This window comes from Erythrolamprus reginae, chromosome 6 (genome assembly GCF_031021105.1).
Source record: "Erythrolamprus reginae isolate rEryReg1 chromosome 6, rEryReg1.hap1, whole genome shotgun sequence".
NCBI classification, from domain to species: Eukaryota; Metazoa; Chordata; class Lepidosauria; order Squamata; family Dipsadidae; genus Erythrolamprus; species Erythrolamprus reginae.
The window spans coordinates 6066353-6088228 of NC_091955.1; the positions used below are offsets into that span (position 1 = coordinate 6066353).

The 21876-nt window shown below is 41.9% G+C and overlaps 1 protein-coding gene across 2 annotated transcripts in view; it reads left to right on the forward strand.

The window, feature by feature from the left end:
* The window catches only part of COG5 (component of oligomeric golgi complex 5), a 138936-nt gene that overhangs the window by 110416 nt on the left and 6644 nt on the right, over nt 1–21876 (forward strand). For both annotated transcript variants that reach the window (XM_070755153.1, XM_070755154.1), the window contains exons 15-19: nt 8561–8671; nt 10388–10450; nt 12600–12703; nt 14357–14594; nt 20328–20404. In XM_070755153.1, coding sequence (XP_070611254.1) covers nt 8561–8671; nt 10388–10450; nt 12600–12703; nt 14357–14594; nt 20328–20404 — 593 coding nt within the window. The remainder of the gene's footprint in view (nt 1–8560; nt 8672–10387; nt 10451–12599; nt 12704–14356; nt 14595–20327; nt 20405–21876) is intronic.

The following is a 21876-nucleotide window of genomic DNA, read 5'->3' on the forward strand; positions in this document are numbered from 1 at the left end:
CAAGAAGTCAACTAACGGTCAGCACTCAGAGTTAATGGAATTCAAGAGGTGTTGGACTTGGAATAGAAACATAGAAACATAGAAGACTGACGGCAGAAAAAGACCCCATGGTCCATCTAGTCTGCCCTTTTACTATTTCCTGTATTTTATCTTACAATGGATATACCCTGTTTCCCCGATAGTAAGACACCCCCGATTGTAAGACGTATCGGGGGTTTCAGGGGGGTCGGCTAATATAAGCCGTACCCCAAAAGTAAGGACATATGTCTTACTTTCGGGGAAACATGGGGTATTGCCGCCTCCCTCTCATCTAGCTGCGCGCTGCCTCCTGCCCACGTCCGCACCGTCCCCCTCTCCATACGTCGCCGCGTCTGCCACCTCCCTCTGATCTTAATGAGCGCCGCCTCCTGCCCACTTCCGCGCCGCCCCCCTCCATACGTCACCGCATCTGCCGCCTCCGTCTGATCCAAATGAGCGCCGCCTCCTGCCCACTTCCGCGCCGCCCCCCTCTCCACACGTCACCGCGCCGTCCCTTGCACTTGTCACTACCGCCTCCTGCTTAAAATACGGTAATGCACACAGTATTAATCATACATCAGTAAAACATACACACTGGCATACTGGGGTATCATCTGCTGTTTTGTGGTGAATACAATACTGTTCAGGTTGTTAATAAATGTTAATTTTATGGTTAAAACAAAAAATTCGACAATTTTTTTCCAATATAAGACATACCCCGAAAGTAAGACATAGTGGGGCTTTTGGGGATAAAAAGAAAGTAAGACACTGTTTTACTTTCGGGGAAACACGGTATGTTTATCCCAGGCATGTTTAAATTCGGTTACTGTGGATTTACCAACCACGTCTGCTGGAAGTTTGTTCCAAGGATCTACTACTCTTTCAGTAAAATAATACTTTCTCATGTTGCCTTTGATCTTTCCCCCAACTAACTTCAGATTGTGTCCCCTTGTTCTTGGGTTCACTTTCCTGTTAAAAACACTTCCCTCCTGAACCCTATTTAACCCTTTAACATATTTAAATGTTTCGATCATGTCCCCCCTTTTCCTTCTGTCCTCCAGACTATACAGATGGAGTTCATGAAGTCTTTCCTGATACGTTTTATACTTCAGACCTTCCACCATTCTTGTAGCCCGTCTTTGGACCCGTTCAATTTTGTCAATATCTTTTTGTAGGTGAGGTCTCCAGAACTGAACACGGTACTCCAAATGTGGTCTCACCAGCGCTCTATATAAGGGGATCACAATCTCCCTCTTCCTGCTTGTTATACCTCTAGCTATGCAGCCAAGCATCCTACTTGCCTTTCCTACCGCCCGACCACACTGCTCACCCATTTTGAGACTGTCAGAAATCACTACCCCTAAATCCTTCTCTTCTGAAGTTTTTGCTAACACAGAACTGCCAATGCAATACTCAGATTGAGGATTCCTTTTCCCCAAGTGCATTATTTTACATTTGGAAACATTAAACTGCAGTTTCCATTGCTTTGACCATTTATCTAGTAACGCTAAATCATTTACCATATTACAGACCCCTCCAGGAATATCAACCCTATTGCACACTTTAGAGTCATCGGCAAATAGGCAAACCTTCCCTACCAAACCTTCCCCTATGTCACTCACAAACATATCCCGTGCACAAGATTTCACTCATTTTTGGCATTTTTTTGCTTCTGTGCATGCGCTCACATGAGATTTCACTTGCCGTGCATGCGCAAAAGCGAAATATCGCCCCAACGGGTGTGCATGCGCCCGTAACTATCTCAGAGTGCGTACCGGTAGCAGCCAGTAAGTGGAGGGAGGGAAGGAAGGAAGGAAGGAAGGAAGAAGGAAGATAGGAAGGATGGAAGGAAGGAAGGGATGGAAAGAAGGAAGGAAGATAAGGAAGGAAGGAGGAAGGAAGGAAGATAGGAAGGATGGAAGGAAAGAAGATAGGAAGGAAGGATGGAAGGAAGGAAGGAAGAAAGATAGGAAGGAAGGAAGATTGGAAGGAAGAAGGAAGATAGGAAGGATGGGAGGAAGGAAGGGATGGAAAGAAGGAAGGAAGATAGGAAGGAAGGATGGAAGGAAGACAGGGAGGAAGATAGGAAGGAAGAAAGGAGGAAGGAAGGAATATTATTTGCTTTTACATTGATTCCTATGTTAAAAGTTACTTCTTACAAACCTTTTTACTTAAGAACCTGGTCACGGAACGAATTAAGTTTGTAAATTGAGGTACCACTGCATTAGGAAATTTCTCCTTAGTTCTAGGCTGCTTGATTAGTTTCCATCCATCGCTTCGTGTCCCTCCTTCTAATGCTTTGGCGAATAGCTTGACTCCCTCTTCTTTGTGGCAACCCCTGAGAGATTGAAAGACTGCTGTCATGTCCCCCTGGTCCTTCTTTTCACACCACCTAAGACATGGTTTTCAGAAAAACAAACCCTTTTGCCTTCCTTTCATCAGAACATCATTATATAATATTCCAAAAATGGCAAGCGAGGCTTATAAACGGCTTCTTGGATCTTAAACACCAAATGGATTAAACAAACGACCCAGCCTCTTTGTCAATGAACGATTGTTCCACAAAAATCGTTATACGGTGCTTTTATTTTTTTTATATATCTTTTTTGCTTTTAAAAATCTGCTTCGTTTTGTGTGTTATGCCCGCGGTTAGATCACAGTGTGAGTGGTAATATAAGTACTGTATGTTCTTTTACTTTGATTCTATTTCTGCTGAGCTTCACATGTGGGTGGATTGAAACACACTAACAGGCACACTAACAGGCCCACCTGCTGCACACAGAGATAAATGTGTCGAACTGGGAACACACACAAAAAAATTGAGTTGTCTAGAAATGAAGGATGGAACCTTGGCAACGCTCTCACACTCTCTGAAAATAAGAAGGGGAAAAGAAATCAAAGTTTGCCTTGACATGCTATATTTAAGTTTTTAAAACCTCTTTACTATTTCATTGTCGACTGCTTTCTATGCTCCCGTAATAGGAAAAGTCTGTCTTAATTGAAAAGAGAACATCACATTTTTTTAAGGAAATAAATATTGTATGTTACGAGGGTCAACCAGAAAGTAATGCACCATTTTTTTTTCTCAGCCTACAGTAATGGCACAAATACGAAACTTTACATAGACATTATTTGAATTGTCAGGAGTGCGTGTGTAAATTTTGTGTTTCTTCAGACAGAGAGTGTAGCTGCGGAAGTGTTTTGAAATGGTGTGTGTAAATGATGTATGTTACAAGCAGCGTGTCGTCATTGAATTTCTCACTGCGGAGAAAGAAACTGTTGGGAACGTTCACAAACATTGTCAGGAGTGCGTGTGTAAATTTTGCGTTTCTTCAAACAGAGAGTATAGCTGCAAGTGTTTCGAAATGGCGTCTGTAAGTGATGCACGTTACAAGCAGCCTATCGTCATTGAATTTCTCACGGCGGAGAAAGAAACTGTTGGGAACGTTCACAAACGTTTGTGTACAGTTTATGGAGAATCTGCAGTCGACAGAAGTACGGTTAGTCGCGGAAGACATTTTGAGGATGACGAAGAGGTGATTCGCACAATGCAGAAATGGCTTCGTGACCAGAACAAGGAGTGGTACCGACAGGGCATACACGCCCTTGTGTCTCGCTGGAGGAAGGCCCTAGAACGGGACGGAGATTACGTGGAAAAATAGGGAGTGTAGAAGGAACATCATTCTTCTTGTGTGTAAGTTTCATTGTGTTCAATAAATAATTGTTGAAGAAAAGGACATTGATAAACTAGAGCAAGTTCAAAGGAGAGTTACAAGGATGGTGAGTGGTCTGGAAACCACGTCCTAGGAGGAACGGTTAAAGGATCTAGGGATGTTTAGTCTGCAAGGAGAAGACTGAGAGGAGACTTGATAGCTGTCCACAAATATCTGAAGGGCTGTCACAGAACAGAGGGATCAGCATTGTTCTCATTAGCACATGGAAGGACTAGAAACAATGGAATGAAACTGCAAGAGAGTAGATTTAGATGACATATCAGAAAAAAAACTTTCTAACGGTAAGGATGATAAACCGGTGGAAGAGTTTGCTACAGGAGGTGGTGGGCTCGCCTTCATTGGAAGTCTTCACACAGAGACTGGACAGTCATCTTTCTGGGATGGTTTAACGAATCCTGCATTGAGCAGGGGTTGGACCTGATGACCCTGGAGGTCCCTTCCAACTCTATGATTGTATAAGAAAAAAAAAAACGTGGTGCATTACTTTCTGGGTGACCCTTGTTTAATTGGTCTCTTGTTTTATATTAATAAATGTGAACATTTCCCAAGACGTAGGAGTGAGCTTACACAACCATGAATCTCAACAGGATCGGGACATTTTAGGATTCTGCAAATAAAGGCAAAGCCATGGGCTCATCCATGTAATTTTCTTGACAACAGTATGAAAATGTTTTGGCCATGTCTGTCTTCCGAGATGGCTTGCAATTTCTCAAGAGGGGTTGGTGTAGGTTTTGGAGATCGTTCAAGTCATGCTTCGAAAGCGTCGTCTGCGGCCCTCAAAGCCAAATTGCGGGATGGGGTACGAGACGATGCGATATGATAGAAAATTTGGAACGGAACGGGAACAGAGCATTTGGAATGGAATGAAATAGAAAATATGGAATAGAACGGAACAGAACAGAACAAATGGAATGGAAAATATGGAATAGAACGAGACAGAACATATAGTATGGAATCAGTGATGGGCTCCTACGCGGACGGTCAAGTACGCAGAACCAGTAGAAAAATTTTGAATTTTTTTCTTCTTTTCCCTTCTGGGCTCTGAGTATGTTTTTCTCTTATCGCAGTAAATGAGATTGAATGTGTGTATAATTTCAGAAGAGCTACGTGTGCGTGTGTGTGTACATACACATAGAGTTTATATAGTAGATAATGTATATTTTTGTGTGCCTGTGTGTAATATGTATGTACACCTATGGCATATATACATAGAATTAAATAGTATATTTTGGATGTTCGGTAATAAGAAGGGAAATTATATCTTTGAGGTGAGAAGAGGCCAGGCACCCTAAACCTTGATGTGAGTGACGCCAAGTTGGCCACCTTTAAGCCAGTCACATGACCTTTAAGCCACCCCTGGTCACATGATTGTCAAGCCACTCCCACCTGGTCACATGGCAGGCAAGCCACACCTACAAAATTAGCCATGCCCAGTGTGGTAGTAATTTTTTTTGCATCCCTTCACTGTATGGAATGGAATGGAATGGAATAAAAAAAATAAAAATAAAATAATAAAATAAAATAAAATAAAATATAAAATAAAATAAAATAAAATAAAATAAATTAAAACAAAATAAAACAAAATAAAATAAAATAAATTAAAACAAAATAAAACAAAATAAAATAAATCCATAAATGAATAGTACAGAACAGAACAGATATGGAGTGGAGAGGAGAATGGAATGGAAGGGAGCGGAACGGAACAGAAAATAAAGAATGGAACAATAGAAAATATGGAATGGAATAAAATAGAATAAGAAATAGAGTAGAAGAGAAGAGAACAGCACACAGCACAGGACACAAACAGAACAAGAATCAACTTGCCAATGGTGGTATGTTTCAGGGATCAATTCCAAAACTTCCGCTTATGGATCGAACCCGTTAGCAGCAGAGCAACAAACGCGCTTGCGAAAGGGACTCTCCAGAGGAGGCGAATTACGAAAGACACTTTAATCTGCCATGCTGTGATGCACAAATCAATGTGTGTCCAATTCAATCAGGAAACAGTGCAATCAGAAGTCAGGCTGCGTCCGTCCCAAAACCAAAGCGCTAGTTGCTATTTATAGCTCTGTGGGTTGACCTGCGAACTTTCAGTCCCTCCTGGCGCTGAGGAGGTTTGATTTGAAACATCTGCAAAAAACCCCACCAAGTTCGGAAGCAGCACCAAAGGACCCCAGAAGATAATACTTTTCCTAAGTAGCAAGAATTGTAAACCAGTTGCAACGTATTTGTATCCACGTGTAACAGGAGCCGATCTACAAGGGTCGTCCAGAGAGTAATGCACCACATTGTTTTTCTCAGCCGACAGTAATGGTATAAATGCAAAACTTTAGATATACTGTACATTATTTGAATGGTCAGGAGTGCGTGTGTAAATTTTGTGTTTCTTCGGACAGATCGCGTAGCTGCGACAGTGTTTCGAAATGGCGTCTGTAAGTGATGTATGTTACAAGCAACATGTCGTCACTGAATTTCTAACTGCGGAGAAAGAAACTGTTGGGAACATTCACAAACGTTTGTGAACAGTTTATGGAGAATCTGCGATCGACAGAAATACGGTTAGTCGCGGAAGACACTTTGAGGGTGACGAAGAGGTGATTCACACAGTGCGGAAATGGCTTCATGGCTAGAACAAGGAGTGGTATCGAAAGGCCATACATGTCCTTGTGTCTCGCTGGAGGAAGGCCATAGAACGGGACGGAGATTATGTGGGAAAAATAGGGAGTGTAGAAGAAACATCATTCTTTTGTGTGTGTAAGTTTCATTGTGTTCAATAAATAATTGTTGAAGAAAAAAAACGTGGTGCATTACTTTCTAGGCAACTTGTCTCTAGTTTTTCCTGCACAATCCCTTTTTCTCATCCCCAAATAATGTCCCAGATGGTGGGGGAAGGACATCCAGAATATATGAAGACCTTGGAGTCCTGGTGGACTATCGCTTAAATACATGCCAGCAATGTGCACATATTTAGGGCAAAAAGCTAATGCAATCCTTCATTGTATAAACGGAATCAAAATCACGTGAAGTATTAGTACGGCTGTGTAAAGCTTTAGTAAGGCCACACCTGGAATAACTGCCTCCAGTTTTGGTTGTGTTTTGCCTGCGTGTTTCAACCGCCCGTAATTACAGGGTAATTAGTCCAGGAAGACACACACCACACGATAAAAGGAAAACCCAAAAGGTTTTATAAACAGAAAAACAGAAACAGCTCCCTTTTTAAATGTCAAAGGGATTTTCTGGTACACACAAGGCACAGGGTAAATGCAATCCAATTGCTCACCCAATAACTGGGAAATTGAGTCCAATTCTAAAGTCCAGAGAGTCCACACACAATCTTGAACAGCACAAAAACCACGATCTTGACGAAACAATGAATCAGATAAACTCCCATGAGGCTAACACACCAGGCTGCAGTTTTATCTGTAGCACTAATTACAGCAGCCCCACTCAACCACAGGTGGCCTCATTTTCCCTTGTAATAATCCTTCAGTTGTTGTCTCCTATGCATCACTCTACGCATGCGTGGATGTGTTATTAATTCTTGTTCAGAATCCAAGGATGATACAGATGACTGATCTCCTCCTGGGCTGTCTGCCAAACTCCCCTCTTCCCTGTCACTCACGCTTCCTTGGTCAGAGGAGACAGATTCTACTGGAAGTAAAACAGGCCTGCGGCATGTGGATGTCTCCCCCACATCCACCTGCACATTCCTTGGGGCAGGAGCTGGGCCAGAGCTAACCACAACATGTTGTCACATTACAAAAAAAGTTAGTTGAAACCAGGAGGGGTTGCTACTTAACGGCAAATATCTGTGCGCTTCCCGTGGATTTTTCCTTCTTTCCTTCCTTCCTTCCTTCCTTCCTCCCTCCCTCCCTCCCTCCCTCCCTCCCTCCCTCCCTCCCTCCCTCCCTCCCTCCCTTCCTTCCTTCCTTCTCTTACTCCCTTTTTCATTCCCCTTCCTGGTGGCGCAGTGGTTAGAATGCAACATTGCAGGCTAACTCTACCGACTGCCAGCAGTTCGATCCTGACCGGCTCAAAGTTTGACTCACACATCCATCTTTCAGAGGTCGGTAAAATGAGGACCCAGGTTGTTGGCGGGACCATAGGCTGAGTCTGCAAACCGCTAAGAGAGAGCTGCAAAGCATTGTGAAGCGATACATAAGTCTACTTTATTATTATTGTGGTGGTGGTTGTTTTGTTGTTGTTATTATTCTAAGATGACAACTCCAAGAGATTTTTGGGGTGGCGGAACAGCTGGGAATTCAAACTTACATTATCTAATATTCTCTTTTCCCCTCTTCATTGTTGTGAGCCGCCCAGAATCTGGAAGTAGTTGGGTGGCCTATATATTAAATTGAATTAAATTTAAATAAATTAAATTACATTTAAATGAAACAAATTAAATTTAAATAAATCAAATAATTTTTTAAATAAATCAAATAACATTTAAATAAATCAAATAATTTTTTAAATAAATCAAATTACATTTAAATAAATCAAATTACATTTAAATAAATCAAATTACATTTAAATAAATCAAATTACATTTAAATAAATCAAATTACATTTAAATAAATCAAATTACATTTAAATAAATCAAATTACATTTAAATAAATCAAATTACATTTAAATAAATCAAATTACATTTAAATAAATCAAATTACATTTAAATAAATCAAATTACATTTAAATAAATCAAATTACATTTAAATAAATGAATTCCATTTTGCAACGGCAGCAATGTATGTGAACCTGGTGCAAATATTTCCCGCTAATTAATCGGTTTCTGTTCATTTGTTCGCTGCAGCTGTCGACGCAGGGAGAAGCCAGCCAGGTGATCGGCCCGTTAACTGACGGGCAGAGAAGGAACGTGGCAGTTGTCAACTCCCTCTACAAGCTGCACCAGTCTGTCCTCAAAGTAAGTGGGACTTTCCCTTCCCCCTAGGCTTATAAAATTTATGCATGGTATATCAGTATGTATGATTGGTTTCTTAAATTGGAGGGTTTTTTAAAATTAACTTAAATATTAGATTTGTTTACATTGTATTATTATTGTTGTTAGCCGCCCCGAGTCTACGGAGAGGGGCGGCATACAAATCTGATTAATAAATAAAATAAATAAAGTGCCAAGGAGATTTTTCGCAAAGGGGAAAGCTTTAATCGCCGGAGCCCTCCGGATGCCTGAACTGAACTGAACCACTTCTCAAATGGTTTCTCTCAAAATTGGAACGGAGCTTGGTCCTCGACTTACAACCTATCGTTTATCTGCCCCCCAAAAATATCCAAGGTGGATTCAGTTACAGCAGTGCTTCTCAAATAGTGGGGCGCACAATTTTTGCCGATTTTTGCTTCCATGAACGTAACTGATAGTATGTCTCAGGGCAGCTCTGTGCAAAACCTTTGACATACAATCAGCAGAGTTGTTGCAGTGGTCTAGATAATGTGGGCTAGCCAGATGAAGACTCAGACTTAGTATTAACAATATTATTATTTACAAATATACAACAATATTAACAATAGATTTGTATGCCGCCCCGAGTCTGCGGAGAGGAGCGGCATACAAATCTAATTAATAAATAATCTAATTAATAAATAGATTACAAACTGCACACAGCAAAGAATAATACGACTCACAAGCAAAGATATCTCAAAGTAACTCCCCCCAAAGGGAAGGGTGCTGGTGCCCTCTTGTGGCCCACCCACCAGTCAAAGTTCTTAAAGATACAGTCTTTATTTTCATAGACCAACATTGTTAGTTTACTATATGGCAACCTCAAAGTAGGTTATGTACTAACAGTAATAAACTGCAGTTGTCCACTTAAAACTGTGGCAAAACAAGGTCATAAAATGGCGCCATGCTCCCTCCACAACTGTCTCGCTTAGCAGTGGAAATTTAGGACGTTTCAATTGTGGTTGTTAAGTCAAGGACTTCCTCTACGGTATCGGAGAGGGGCAGCATACAAATCTAATTAATAATAATAATAATAATAATAATAATAATAAGAAGAAGAAGAAGAAGAAGAAGAAGAAGAAGAAGACGACGACTGCGGGAACTGAGCATAGATAGCCTAGAGAAAAGGAGGGCCAGAGCGGACATGATAGCAGTCTATAGGTATACGAGGGGTTGCCACAGAGAGGAGGGGGTCACTTTATTCTCCAGGGCACCGGAGGGCCGTACGAGGAACAACGGCTGGAAGCTGACCAAGGAGAGATTCAACCTGGAAGTAAGGAAGAACTATCTGACGGTCAGAACGATCAACCAGTGGAACAGCCTACCAGCGGACGTTGTGAACTCCAATACTCTGGACATTTTTAAGAGGAAATTGGACTGCCATTTGGCTAGGATGCTATAGGGTTCCTGCTTAGGCAGGGGGTTGGACTTGATGACCTGCATGGTCCCTTCAAACTCTAACAATCAATCAATCAATAAATCAATCAATAAATAAATGCTGATAATAATCTCTTTGTGGTCCCCTGTGGGAATTGGATTTAGATGAAGGGAACCAAGCATATTTTTTCTTGTAGGTAGAGCTGGTGGGGTCAGCTGGCCTTTCCTGGGCAGCTTGTAAAATGAAGATTTGCCGTACTTGGGCCTCACTGCACCATTTAATATTGTTCCCCGTATTTTTCTTAGGTGATCTCCAACCAAAGTGGATTTCCAACAGCTTCGGAGGAAACTATTCATGCTGCTTTGAAGGTAGGTGTGAATAGAGTAGAGTAGAGTAGAGAGTAGAAGAGAAGAGAAGAATTATTTATTGGCCAAGTGTGATTGGACACACAAGGAATTTGGTGCAGATGCTCTCTGAAAAGATACATTTGTCAAGAATCATGAGGTGCAACACTGAATGACCATCAGAGGGTACAAATCAACAATTAGGAAACAATCAATATTAATATAAATAGTAAGGATGCAAGCAACAAAGTTATAGTCATACAGTCAATTGTGGGTGGAGATGGGTGATAGGAAAAATGAGAAGATTAATAGCAATGCCGCCTTGGTGAATAGTTTGACAGTGGTGAGGGAATTATTTATTTAGCAGAGTGAGGGCATTTGGGGGGGAAAACTGTCCTTGTGTCTAGTTGTCTTGGTGTTCAGTGCTCTATAGCTACGTTTTGAGGGTAGGAGTTAAAATAATTTTTTAAAAAAGATTTTATTAAGAATATTAAAAAACACAAATTTACATATACAAAAATAAAATCAGTACATTTCAAAAAAAGAACACAAAAAGAAACATAAATCATTGACAAAAAATACAGAAAGAGAAAAGAAAAGGGAGAAAAATGAATTAAAAAACCAGTTTAAAGTTACACTAATATATATATATATTCAAACATTAGTAACAAATGTTGGAAGTGTAAAAAAAGAGGTGGGAACATACTACCACATATGGTGGCAATGTAACGAAGCAAAAAAAAATTGGATTCAAATTAGGGCATGGATGGAAGAAATATTGGGCTATAAAATTGAAATAAAACCGGAAATGTATTTATTAGGCATAATTAGAGGCAAACATAGCAAAGAAAATTACTACTTAATAAATCACTTACTTACTGCTGCAAGATTAGCATATGCACAAGTCTGGAAACAAGATAAGATTCCAAACAAAGAAACGGTAATTTAAAAAATATTAGACTGCGCCAAATTTAGCAAATTAACATACGAAATTCAAAACCAACAAAATAAGGACTATTACAAAGTGTGGGGAAAAATTTACAACTGGGTGGAAATTAAGAAAAAGGTATAGTAAATAGAATTGTTAAAAAATAAATCTTGTAAATATATCAAGTGTAAATGTTTAATGTTGTATTGTTTGATGTCTAAATGTTTGTAAGTCATATAAAATAAAATAAAAAATAAATATAATATAAATATAATATATAATAAAAAAAATAAATATAAATATATATTATATTTATTTTTTTATTTTATTTTATATGACTTACAAACATTTAGACATTTAAAAATTCAGCAAAAACATGTGAGATATATATATATATATATATATATATATATATATATATATATATATATATATATCACATGTTTTTGCTGAATTTTTAAAATTAAGGGAGACTAGGATAGCACTATTTTGGCCTTGTTCTGGCCTCATCAGCTAGCCATACCCTTACTGGGATTTGATCCTGGGGCCTCTGCTTTGTAAGGCAGAGAATTAACCTCTAGGCCTCCAGATCTGATCCGTTCAGCTTTGTACCAACAGAAAAAACATGTAGCCCCTCGCTGGTACATAGTTGAAGGGATCAGATCTGATGGCCTAGAGGTTAATTCTTTGTCTTACAAGGCAGAGGCCCCAGGATCAAATCCTATATATAGTATTCAATGAGAATATTTCATTCATTCAGATCTAGGATGTGTTCTTTGAGTGTTCCCTTTAATTTTTTGAGTAGTGTGTGTGTGTGTATATATGTCACATGTTTTTTCAGCAAAAACATGTGACATATATGTGACACACACACACTGCTCAAAAAATTAAAGGGAACACTCAAAGAACACATCCTAGACCTGAATGAATGAAACATTCTCATTGAACACTTTGTTCTGTACAAAGTTGAATGTGCACAGCAGTATGTGGAATTGACTGTCAATCAGTGTTGCTTCCTAAGTGGACAGTTTGATTTCACAGAAGTTTGCTTTACTCAGAGTTATATTCTGTTGTTTAAGTGTCCCCTTTAGTTTTTTGAGCAGTGTAAATAGTTATACTACTATTAATAGTTATATACTACTGTGCGAAATGAGAGACTGCTCGATTAACGTAACTATACCTTGAGATTGGGGGAGTGTGTGGTTCCTTTCTGACCTGGGTTTTATCCTTGGTTCTGCCTTCTAGACAATCCATGGTTTGATGGGCAGCGCTGTGCAGCCTTTGCTGGACTCGGTGGGTGACTCCATAGAAGCTATTATCATGACTCTGCACCAGGAAGACTTTTCTGGGTAATTCACTGCTTCTCTATAGTCTTTCGTAGGTCTGCCAGAAGTAAACCGCGTGAAAAATGGAGAATCTATTGGTTTTGTGACACACACACACACCCAAAATAAACATTAATCTGTCTGTATTCCAACCTATTGTGGAAGGCAATAGATGTGATTTTAGAAACATAGAAACATAGAAGACTGACGGCAGAAAAAGACCTCATGGTCCATGTAGTCTGCCCTTATACTATTTTCTGTATTTTATCTTAGGGTGGATCTATGTTTATCCCAGGCATGTTTAAATTCAGTTACTGTGGATTTACCAACCACGTCTGCTGGAAGTTTGTTCCAAGGATCTACTACTCTTTCAGTCAAATAATATTTTCTCACGTTGCTTTTGATCTTTCCCCCAACTAACTTCAGATTGTGTCCCCTTGTTCTTGTGTTCACTTTCCTATTAAAAACACTTCCCTCCTGAACCTTATTTAACCCTTTAATATATTTAAATGTTTCGATCATGTCCCCCTTTTTCCTTCTGTCCTCCAGACTATACAGACTGAGTTCATGAAGTTTTCCTGATACGTTTTATGCTTAAGACCTTCCACCATTCTTGTAGCCCGTCTTTGGACCCGTTCAATTTTGTCAATACTGTATCTTTTTGTAGGTGAGGTCTCCAGAACTGGACACAGTATTATTCCAAATGTGGTCTCACCAGCGCTCTATATAGCGGGATCATAATCTCCCTCTTCCTGCTTGTTATACCTCTAGCTATGCAGCCAAGAATCCTACTTGCTTTTCCTACCACCTGACCACACTGCTCACCCATTTTGAGACTGTCAGAAATCACGACCCCTAAATCCTTTTCTTTTGAAGTTTTTGCTAACACAGAACTGCCAATTTTGCTGCAGAAATGCATGCAGAATAATTTAACAGAATAATAGAATTGGAAGGGACATTGGGGGTCTTCCAATCCACCCCCACCCCCCCACTGAAGCAGGAGACCCCGTATCAAACTTCCTACCGGGACGGAGCACCTGAGCAGACTGGCTGCTGCCCACCCCTGTATGTATTTGTGTTTGTGTGTGTGTTTGTGTGATCACTTTGCTCCAGGGCCTGCCAGAAACATGGGAGCATTTGGGGAAATTTAAATTAGGTCTTCTCCGGGTCCCGTCAACCAAACAATGTCGCTTGGCGGGACCCAGGGGAAGAGCCTTCTCTGTGGCGGCCCCAGCCCTCTGGAACCAACTCCCCCCAGAGATTAGAATTGCCCCCGCCCTCCTTGCCTTTCGTAAGCTGCTTAAAACCCACCTCTGCCGCCAGGCATGGGGGAACTGAGATACACTTTCTCCCTAGGCCTTGAAAATTTTATGCATGGTATGTCTGTATGTATGATTGGTTTTTATATAATGGGTTTTTATTTATTTATTTATTTATTTATTTAGATTTGTATGCCGTATTGGATTATTGTTATATGCTGTTTTATTACTGTTGTCAGCCGCCCCGAGTCTGTGGAGAGGGGCGGCATACAAATCCAACAAATAACTAACTAACTAACTAACTAACTAACTAACTGGGTGGTTTGGACTGCCAGCTGCCTGTGTTATCTCTGTGCCGTGTCCCAGGTCATCACATGAACATTTTCCTCTTCTTTTTCTCTCTCCATTTGTCGGGCAGGTCTCTGCCTCCTTCGGGAAAGCCGGATGTCCCTTGCTCTCTGTACATGAAGGAGCTCCAGGGGTTCATCTCCAGGGTCATGAACGACTATTTCAGGCACTTCGAATGCTACGATTTTGTCTACGAGAGGACCGAGGGCATCGCTCAGAGGGCCATTGAGGTCTTCATCCGCAACGCCAGCCTGCTCCGGCCTCTCGGCGAAGGAGGGAAGATGAGGTTGGCGGCCGACTTCGCTCAGGTGAATTCCGCTTGGCTTTCGGTCTGTGTTCTGGATTCAAAACACGATTCGTCGGTTCCACGAATTAGGGTTAGGGTTGAGTTAACAAAAATAATAGAGTCAAAAGGGACCTTGGGGTGAGGTCTTCTGATTCACCCCCCCTGCTCAAGGGGTGCCAAACATAATTTCATAGAGGGCTGCATCGGGGCTCTGGTTGATCTCGGGGCGGCCGGGTGGGTGTGGCCGACTGAATGGGTGTGACCAGCTTGATGCCACTCCCTAAACTGCTGGCAGCAGATTCAGACAATGAGAAGGTTGGGGAAGAACATGGGCCCATCCCTGGAGTCTGGGGAAAGCTCAGACACGTGTGCTCTACATCCAAGGCAGAGAGAGGGCCAGGGCAGTCTGGCAGTTATCAGCTGCCTTTGGAGTCAGACGTCAGTGAGGCAGAATAACAGCTGGAGCCTGTTTCCAGTGTGCTCATGCGCAGAGTTGCCAGATGAAGGGAACAGCTAAGGAAGAAGGGTCGACTTGGGAGTAAAGCCACAGGTGGACAACAAATGGCCCTTCCCATAGGGAGCAAAAGAGGAGCAAAAAGAGATGGGAATTTGCAGGAGACAATCAGTTTGCTTAATTGGTTTGTGACTCTCAGAGAGCCCTTGCCAAGTTTTGAAGATATCGGCCTCGACGCTCTCCAAGGCAGATAAGGTCTGGGACCGTGAGTTCATCCTTGAAAGACTTTGCTGAATGAGAAGAATTCTCAGTAACTTAATAAAAAGGACACGGAGTCTTCTACATGGTTTGTGGAATCCTAGGTCAGAACATCTTTCCTCTTCGCATTGAGTAGACTGGTCCGAAGAATATAGAAAATAGAGAACAGAATAGCCTAGGAATAGAATGCAGAATAGAGTAGAACTGTTTATTGGCCAAGTGGGATTAGATACATATGGCGTTTTCTCCAGTGGAAACTACATACCGTATTTTTGGAGTATAAGACGCAACTTTTTCCTCCCTAAAAGAAGCTGATAATTCGGGTGTGTCTTATACTCTGAATGTGGCTCCCCCCCACCAGCCCTAACTAGCTGCTAACAGTCTTCCCAGCTCTTACCTTGCAGGCTCTCTCATTGTTACTCTCTGCGAAGAATGTTTTCCAAGCCCTAAGTCTTTGCAGGCTTTTTTTCATTGCTCTAACTTGCTCTGAGTAAGTTTCTTTCCAGCCCTAACCAAGTGGTAACGATGTTCCCAGCTCTTACCGGCTTGCAAGCTCTTTCATTGTTACTCTCTACGAATAATATTTTCCAAGCCCTGAGTGTTTGCAATGTTTTTTCCATTGCTCTACTTGCTCCAAATATTTTTTTTTCCAGGTGCTAATGATTTTCCCAGCTCTTACTGGCTTGCAAGCTCTTTCATTGATACTCTCTCCAAATAAGGTTTTTTTAAAAGCCCTTAACCGGGGGATAAAATAATGTGCTGAAGCGGACCAGACTAAGGACGCTAGCCAGATGAATACCTGGTGCGTCTTATACTTTGAAAAATACGGTGTGCAAACATGCCATACAAACACATTTGGGGTCTTCTTATTGAAACCATGTGAAGGAAGCAAATTAATAAAATAAAATAATACACACCCCCCCCAAAAAAGATTATATTTAATCACAGAGCAAGCTAAAACTGAAAGGCAATGACAATCACTTCCGTGTCAAATGCTAACGGCTCACTTTTCACCCTCGGTACAGTATATATTGGCTGGGCTGAAAAAAGATTACTTGAGGTCAGTGAGATAATTTTAAATGACATTTCCTTGACATTTATATATACTGCCAGGCATTATCTAGGAATTGCTGCACCTTTCGACCTATTCATTACGAAGATCTTTGTCGGCCGAATAACAAAAACAAAACAAAACCAAGTGCGCTAAGGTTACGGTAAATTGGAGCATTTTAAGTTGTGTTAGTTGGGGAATAATATTTTGCCCTTTAAATGCCAGATGGTTCTGGGCACGATCCAAAGAAGGGAATGAAGGGAATGAGCACGGTGGAGGCCGGAACATATAAAGGAAAAGCAAAGATTATTCCCCCATCCCTCGTATCTGGCACACACAAAACAACCAATCTCCAGGCAGGAGAATCTGACTTTAGTCTAGAAAAATAAAGACGTCCTTTGACCACACAAAGTAGTTTCATCATTGACTGGAATGAAAACAGATTCCAGATTTGTCAGAATGTAATATTTGCTAGACTTACATCCAGTGATGGGCTGCCAAAATTTTTACCGCCACACTGTGGGTGTGGCTTAGTTTTGGGGTGTGGCTTGATGGTCATGTGACCAGGTGGGAGTTGCTTGACAATCATGTGACGGGCGGTGGCTTAAAGGTCATGTGACCGGGTGGGAGTGGCTTACCGGCCAAGAGAAGTTTTCAAATAGGTGCTTGGACTCTTTTGATTAAGTCACATTAGTGGTACCTCATGATACGAACCCCTCGTCTTACGAACAACCCGAGATACGAACCCTGGGTTCAGAAATCTTTTGCTTCTTCTTACGAACTTTTTCCTTCTTACGAACCTGCCGCCGCCGCCGCTGAGAAGCCCCACCGCCCGGCTGTCGATTTTTGAAACAGCCGGGGGGCTTCCCAGCGTCCTCCTGAACCCGAACGCCAAACCCGAACTTCCGGGTTCGGCATTTGGGAGGCCGCCGAGAAGCCCCCCGGCTGTTTCAAAAGACGACAGCCAGGCGGCAGGGCTTCTCGGCGGCCTCCCGAACGCCGAACCCGGAAGTTCGGCAAAAGGGGGTTTTTTTCGTTGCACGGATTAATTGATATTACATTGTTTCCTATGGGAAACAATGTTTCGTCTTACGAACTTTTCGTCTTACGAACCTCCCCCGGGAACCAATTAGGTTCGTAAGACGAGGTATTACTGTACTTGAATAGCCACAAAAAGGACAAATGACAGACAGCATTATTTGTTGAGGAGCACAGGAACATTTTAAGGTTTTGTACTGAACCCACAAGGTTTTTAAAAAGCTTTTAAAAATGGCAATATAAAGATGAACACACCGTCGTATTGTTCGTTACGGGATGTTGTAACCCCATCAGGTAAGAGCTAAATTTTATGCGCGGTTGACGGCTGCTAAAAAAACTGATGTTAGACATTGTCAAGCCCAATGTGCCGCCGTACACAATTGCGCCACACTACGCGTGACAGACTTGTTTGTGTCTGGCAGGAACAAGGACGTGTAAAATTGTTCCAAATGGCCTGGGAATTTCATTAGAAGAGGTGTCAGATACTTAGCATGGTGCTCTGTTCAAAGTGTACCCTAGAGTAGAACAGGCCTGACAAACCCGACGGGATTTAACTTTTAGTCTTTTATTTGGGATAGAAACATAGAAGATTGACGGCAGAAAAAGATCTCCTGGTCCATCTAGTCTGCCCTTATACTATTTTCTGTATTTTATCTTAGGATGGATATATGTTTATCCCAGGCATGTTTAAATTCAGTGACTGTGGATTTACCAACCACGTCTGCTGGAAGTTTGTTCCAAGCATCTACTACTCTCAGTCAAATAATATTTTCTCACGTGGCTTCTGTTCTATCCCCCAAATAGCTGCAGATTGTGCCCCCTTGTTCTTGTGTTCACTTCCCTATTAAAAACACTTCCCTCCTGGACCTTATTTAACCCTTTAACATATTTAAATGTTTCGATCATGTCCCCCCTTTTCCTTCTGTCCTCCAGACCAGGGGTCCCCAACAGCCGGTCCGCGGACCAGTACCGGGCCGCAAGGCATGTTGCACCGGTCCGCGGAGTCAGCAGCTGCTGTGGAGCCGGCGAGTGCCAAGCTGTTTCCTGTCTCTTTCCCCTCACGTTCACTTGGGACTGCCATTTGCCTCGGGCTGAGAAAACCTTTGCTTGCTTGCTTTCTTCCTTTCCTGTCTGTCTTCTCTTGTCAAAAGTGGTCTATTTCCTCCTTGCGAAGCCCTTGCAAAGCCCTCGCTCTGCCTGCAGCTCAAACGAAAAGGCTTTGGCATTGTGCAGCTCTTTTTTTGCTAGGCTCCCCCACCCTATTCCCGGGGTCCTGGGTGGGAGCGAAGCCAGGGGGGGGGGTGACCATGAAACCCCCACCACCAGCTCTGGTAATTTTCTTTTGGAAGGATTCCTTGCTGCAAGAAAATTACCAGACCTGGCACTGGTGGGCGCTCCAAGCAGGCAGCGATCGCAAAGGAAGGTGACTGTGTCCGTGGAGGCACCTACCCCTGCTCTGGGATTCCTTGCTGCAATCCCAGCCGGAACGGGGGGGGATGTCCTCTGGAACTGCTGAAAGGCAAACGGCGGTCCCGAGTGAACAGGAGGGGAAAGAGACAGGAAACCGCCCCCTCCTACCCTTCCTCCCTCTGTCACCTCAACTCCCCCGCAAAATTAAAAAGGGGGGGGGAGAGAGACAATGGAACGATAAGCTAAACCCCCTTTCCGCCCCCACCGGGCCATAGAAAAATTGTCTTGCTGAAACTGGTCCCTGGTGGAAAAAAGGTTGGGGACCACTGCTCCAGACTATACAGATTGAGTTCGTTCAGTCTTTCCTGATACGTTTTATGCTTCTTAAGACCTTCCACCATTCTTGTAGCCCGTCTTTGGACCCGTTCAATTTTATCAATATCTTTTTGTAGGTGGGGTCTCCAGAACTGGACACAGTATTCCAAATGTGGTCTCACCAGCACTCACAAGGATATTGTGAAAATTTGCTCGGTGTCGCCGAGTAGCTCTTGCACCTGTCAATCCAGATTGAAATGGATTGCAATGCAATGCAATATAACATAATAGAATAGAATATAAAATTAGAATTATTAACTAGAATAGAATAGAAATTATCAAATGGATATTTGATATTTCCACAATGCAGTGGAATAGAACACAATGGAAGGGAATATATAATTAATAATAACAACAACAATAATAACAATAATAATAATAATTTATTAGATTTGTATGCCGCCCCTCTCTGAAAACTATTATTAGATAGAATACAAAAATAGAAACATAGAAGATTGACGGCAGAAAAAGACCTCATGGTCCATCTAGTCTGCCCTTATACTATTTCCTGTATTTTATCTTACAATGGATATATGTTTATCCCAGGCATGTTTAAATTCAGTTACTGTGGATTTACCAACCACGTCTGCTGGAAGTTTGTTCCAAGGATCTACTACTCTTTCAGTAAAATAATATTTAATAGAATAGAAAATATGGAATGGAATGGGACAGAATATATACTGCTCAAAAAAATAAAGGGAAAACTCAAAGAACACATCCTAGATCTAAATGAATGAAATGTTCTCATTGAATACTTTGTTCTGCACCATGTTAAATGTGGTGACAACATGTGAAATTGATTGTCAATCAGTGTTGCTTCCTGAGTGGACAGTTCGATTTCACAGACGTTTGATTTACTTGGAGTTATATTCTGTTGTTTAAGTGTTCCCTTTATTTTTTTGAGCAGTGTGGAATAGAATAGAATAGAATAACATAAAATAAAATAAATCCATAAATGAATAGTACAGAACAGAATAGGACAGAATAGAACAGAACAGGACAGAATATAATTCTTTATTGGCCAAGTGTGATTGGACACCCACCCACAAGGAATAAGTGATAATTCATTATCGTAGTCATCGTAAAAACACATTCATATCATAAATGTATAATTTATAAATCCCATAAATCGTATTAGTGGATTAAAACCAAACGCTTCCCTCTTGCAGATGGAGTTAGCCGTGGCGCCACTTTGCAGGCGCGTCTCTGACCTGGGAAAACCTTACAAACTCTTAAGATCCTTCAGGTAGGTGATGTCGCAGCAGCCGCGGCTGTGATTCTGTTGTTTTTATTAAGGGTGGTGGTGGAAATCGGTGCCTTCTACTTTTGGAGGCTTTTAATTAAGATCCTCTGGCAAGCATTGCATGTAAATTAGCAACCAATTATCTTTTATTCCACCTCCCTCCCTTTTTTCAGGTTTTTATTTTGCCGTGCAAATTGTCAGCTCCATTGTTATCTTTTGCGCTTTTATTTTTTAAAAAAAATCTCGGTTCTTGCGATAATGAGCTGTTGCAGCCCCGCGAAGGGCTCCCTCCCTCCCTCCTCCCTTTTCTCCCTCTTAGAAGACGGGAAATTTATCACGCGGAGACAAGAGGGTGGCTTAATTAAAATAATAAGCTGTTATTGCAAACAATCACCCACCCGATTTGGTGGGGGGGGGGGGGGGAAGAGGGTGTATGAAGTCCCACCCAAGCAAATTAGCAAATGGTGTTTGCTATTAGCTAAGTGTCGTTGAAGGCAAAACTCACTCTCTGTAACGCGACGATAATCGGTATTCTAGAACAGGGGCGTCAAATTTGATTTCGTTGAGTTGTTAATCGGGGTTGTGTTTTGGCCTGGGGGTGGGTGGGCAGGGGGCATGGCCAACTGCAGTGAAAGACTGCTACCGGAATGGTAAGGTGCTCCGTTCCGGTAGCGATTTTAAAGATGCATGTTCAGCTATGCGCTCCCGATGCGCCCCCATACAAGATTCCGCTTCTGCACATGCGCAGCAAGAGAAATCTTGTGTGAAAACACTCACCGGGTGAGATTTTGGCAATTTTCACCCGTTTCTTTGCTTCTGCGCATGCACCGGAGACCTGAACCTGCGCACCCAGCTCCAATTTTACTACCAGTGCAGCGTCCTCCTCTGTACCAGTAGGAACCTGATACTGGTTGCGTAGTTCTGGAAACTAAACTCAGCTTCTAACCAAGTTAGAAGGGACCTTGGGGGTTGTTGTGAGTGTCCCTGGTCAGCCCCAGGAAGGATCAAACTCTTGAGGATGAGGAAACAGAGGTTTTCGCTCATCCTGGGTTAAGAAGGTTATCAGAAGGCAGTGGGGACGAGACGACGAGTTAGAAGTTAGCATGGAACGTGGTTCATCTTCAGATAATGGGGGGATAGCTGATAGCTCCTGGGTGAATCCTAGGTTCAAGAGATTCGCAAAAAGAAGAGAAGAAATTCTTGGGGAAAAGTTCTGAATCTGCAGGTTAGAATTGCGTGATAGGTGAGACGTAATTTCTGGAGATGAATGGAAAGAGAAGGTGCTTTTGGTCAAATTGCGCTGTGGAAATATGGCGTGAATTCCTAGCTCCTGAAAAGTAAGCTTTTGATAAACCATGACAAGCTGTGCTAATTTTGATTAGAAAGAACTCTGAACAAAGCCTTTAGTACTGAGATACCCCTCCACTTTTTGGAGAGATTTATAGCCTTGCATCTTCAGCTCGTTAGCCTGGAAT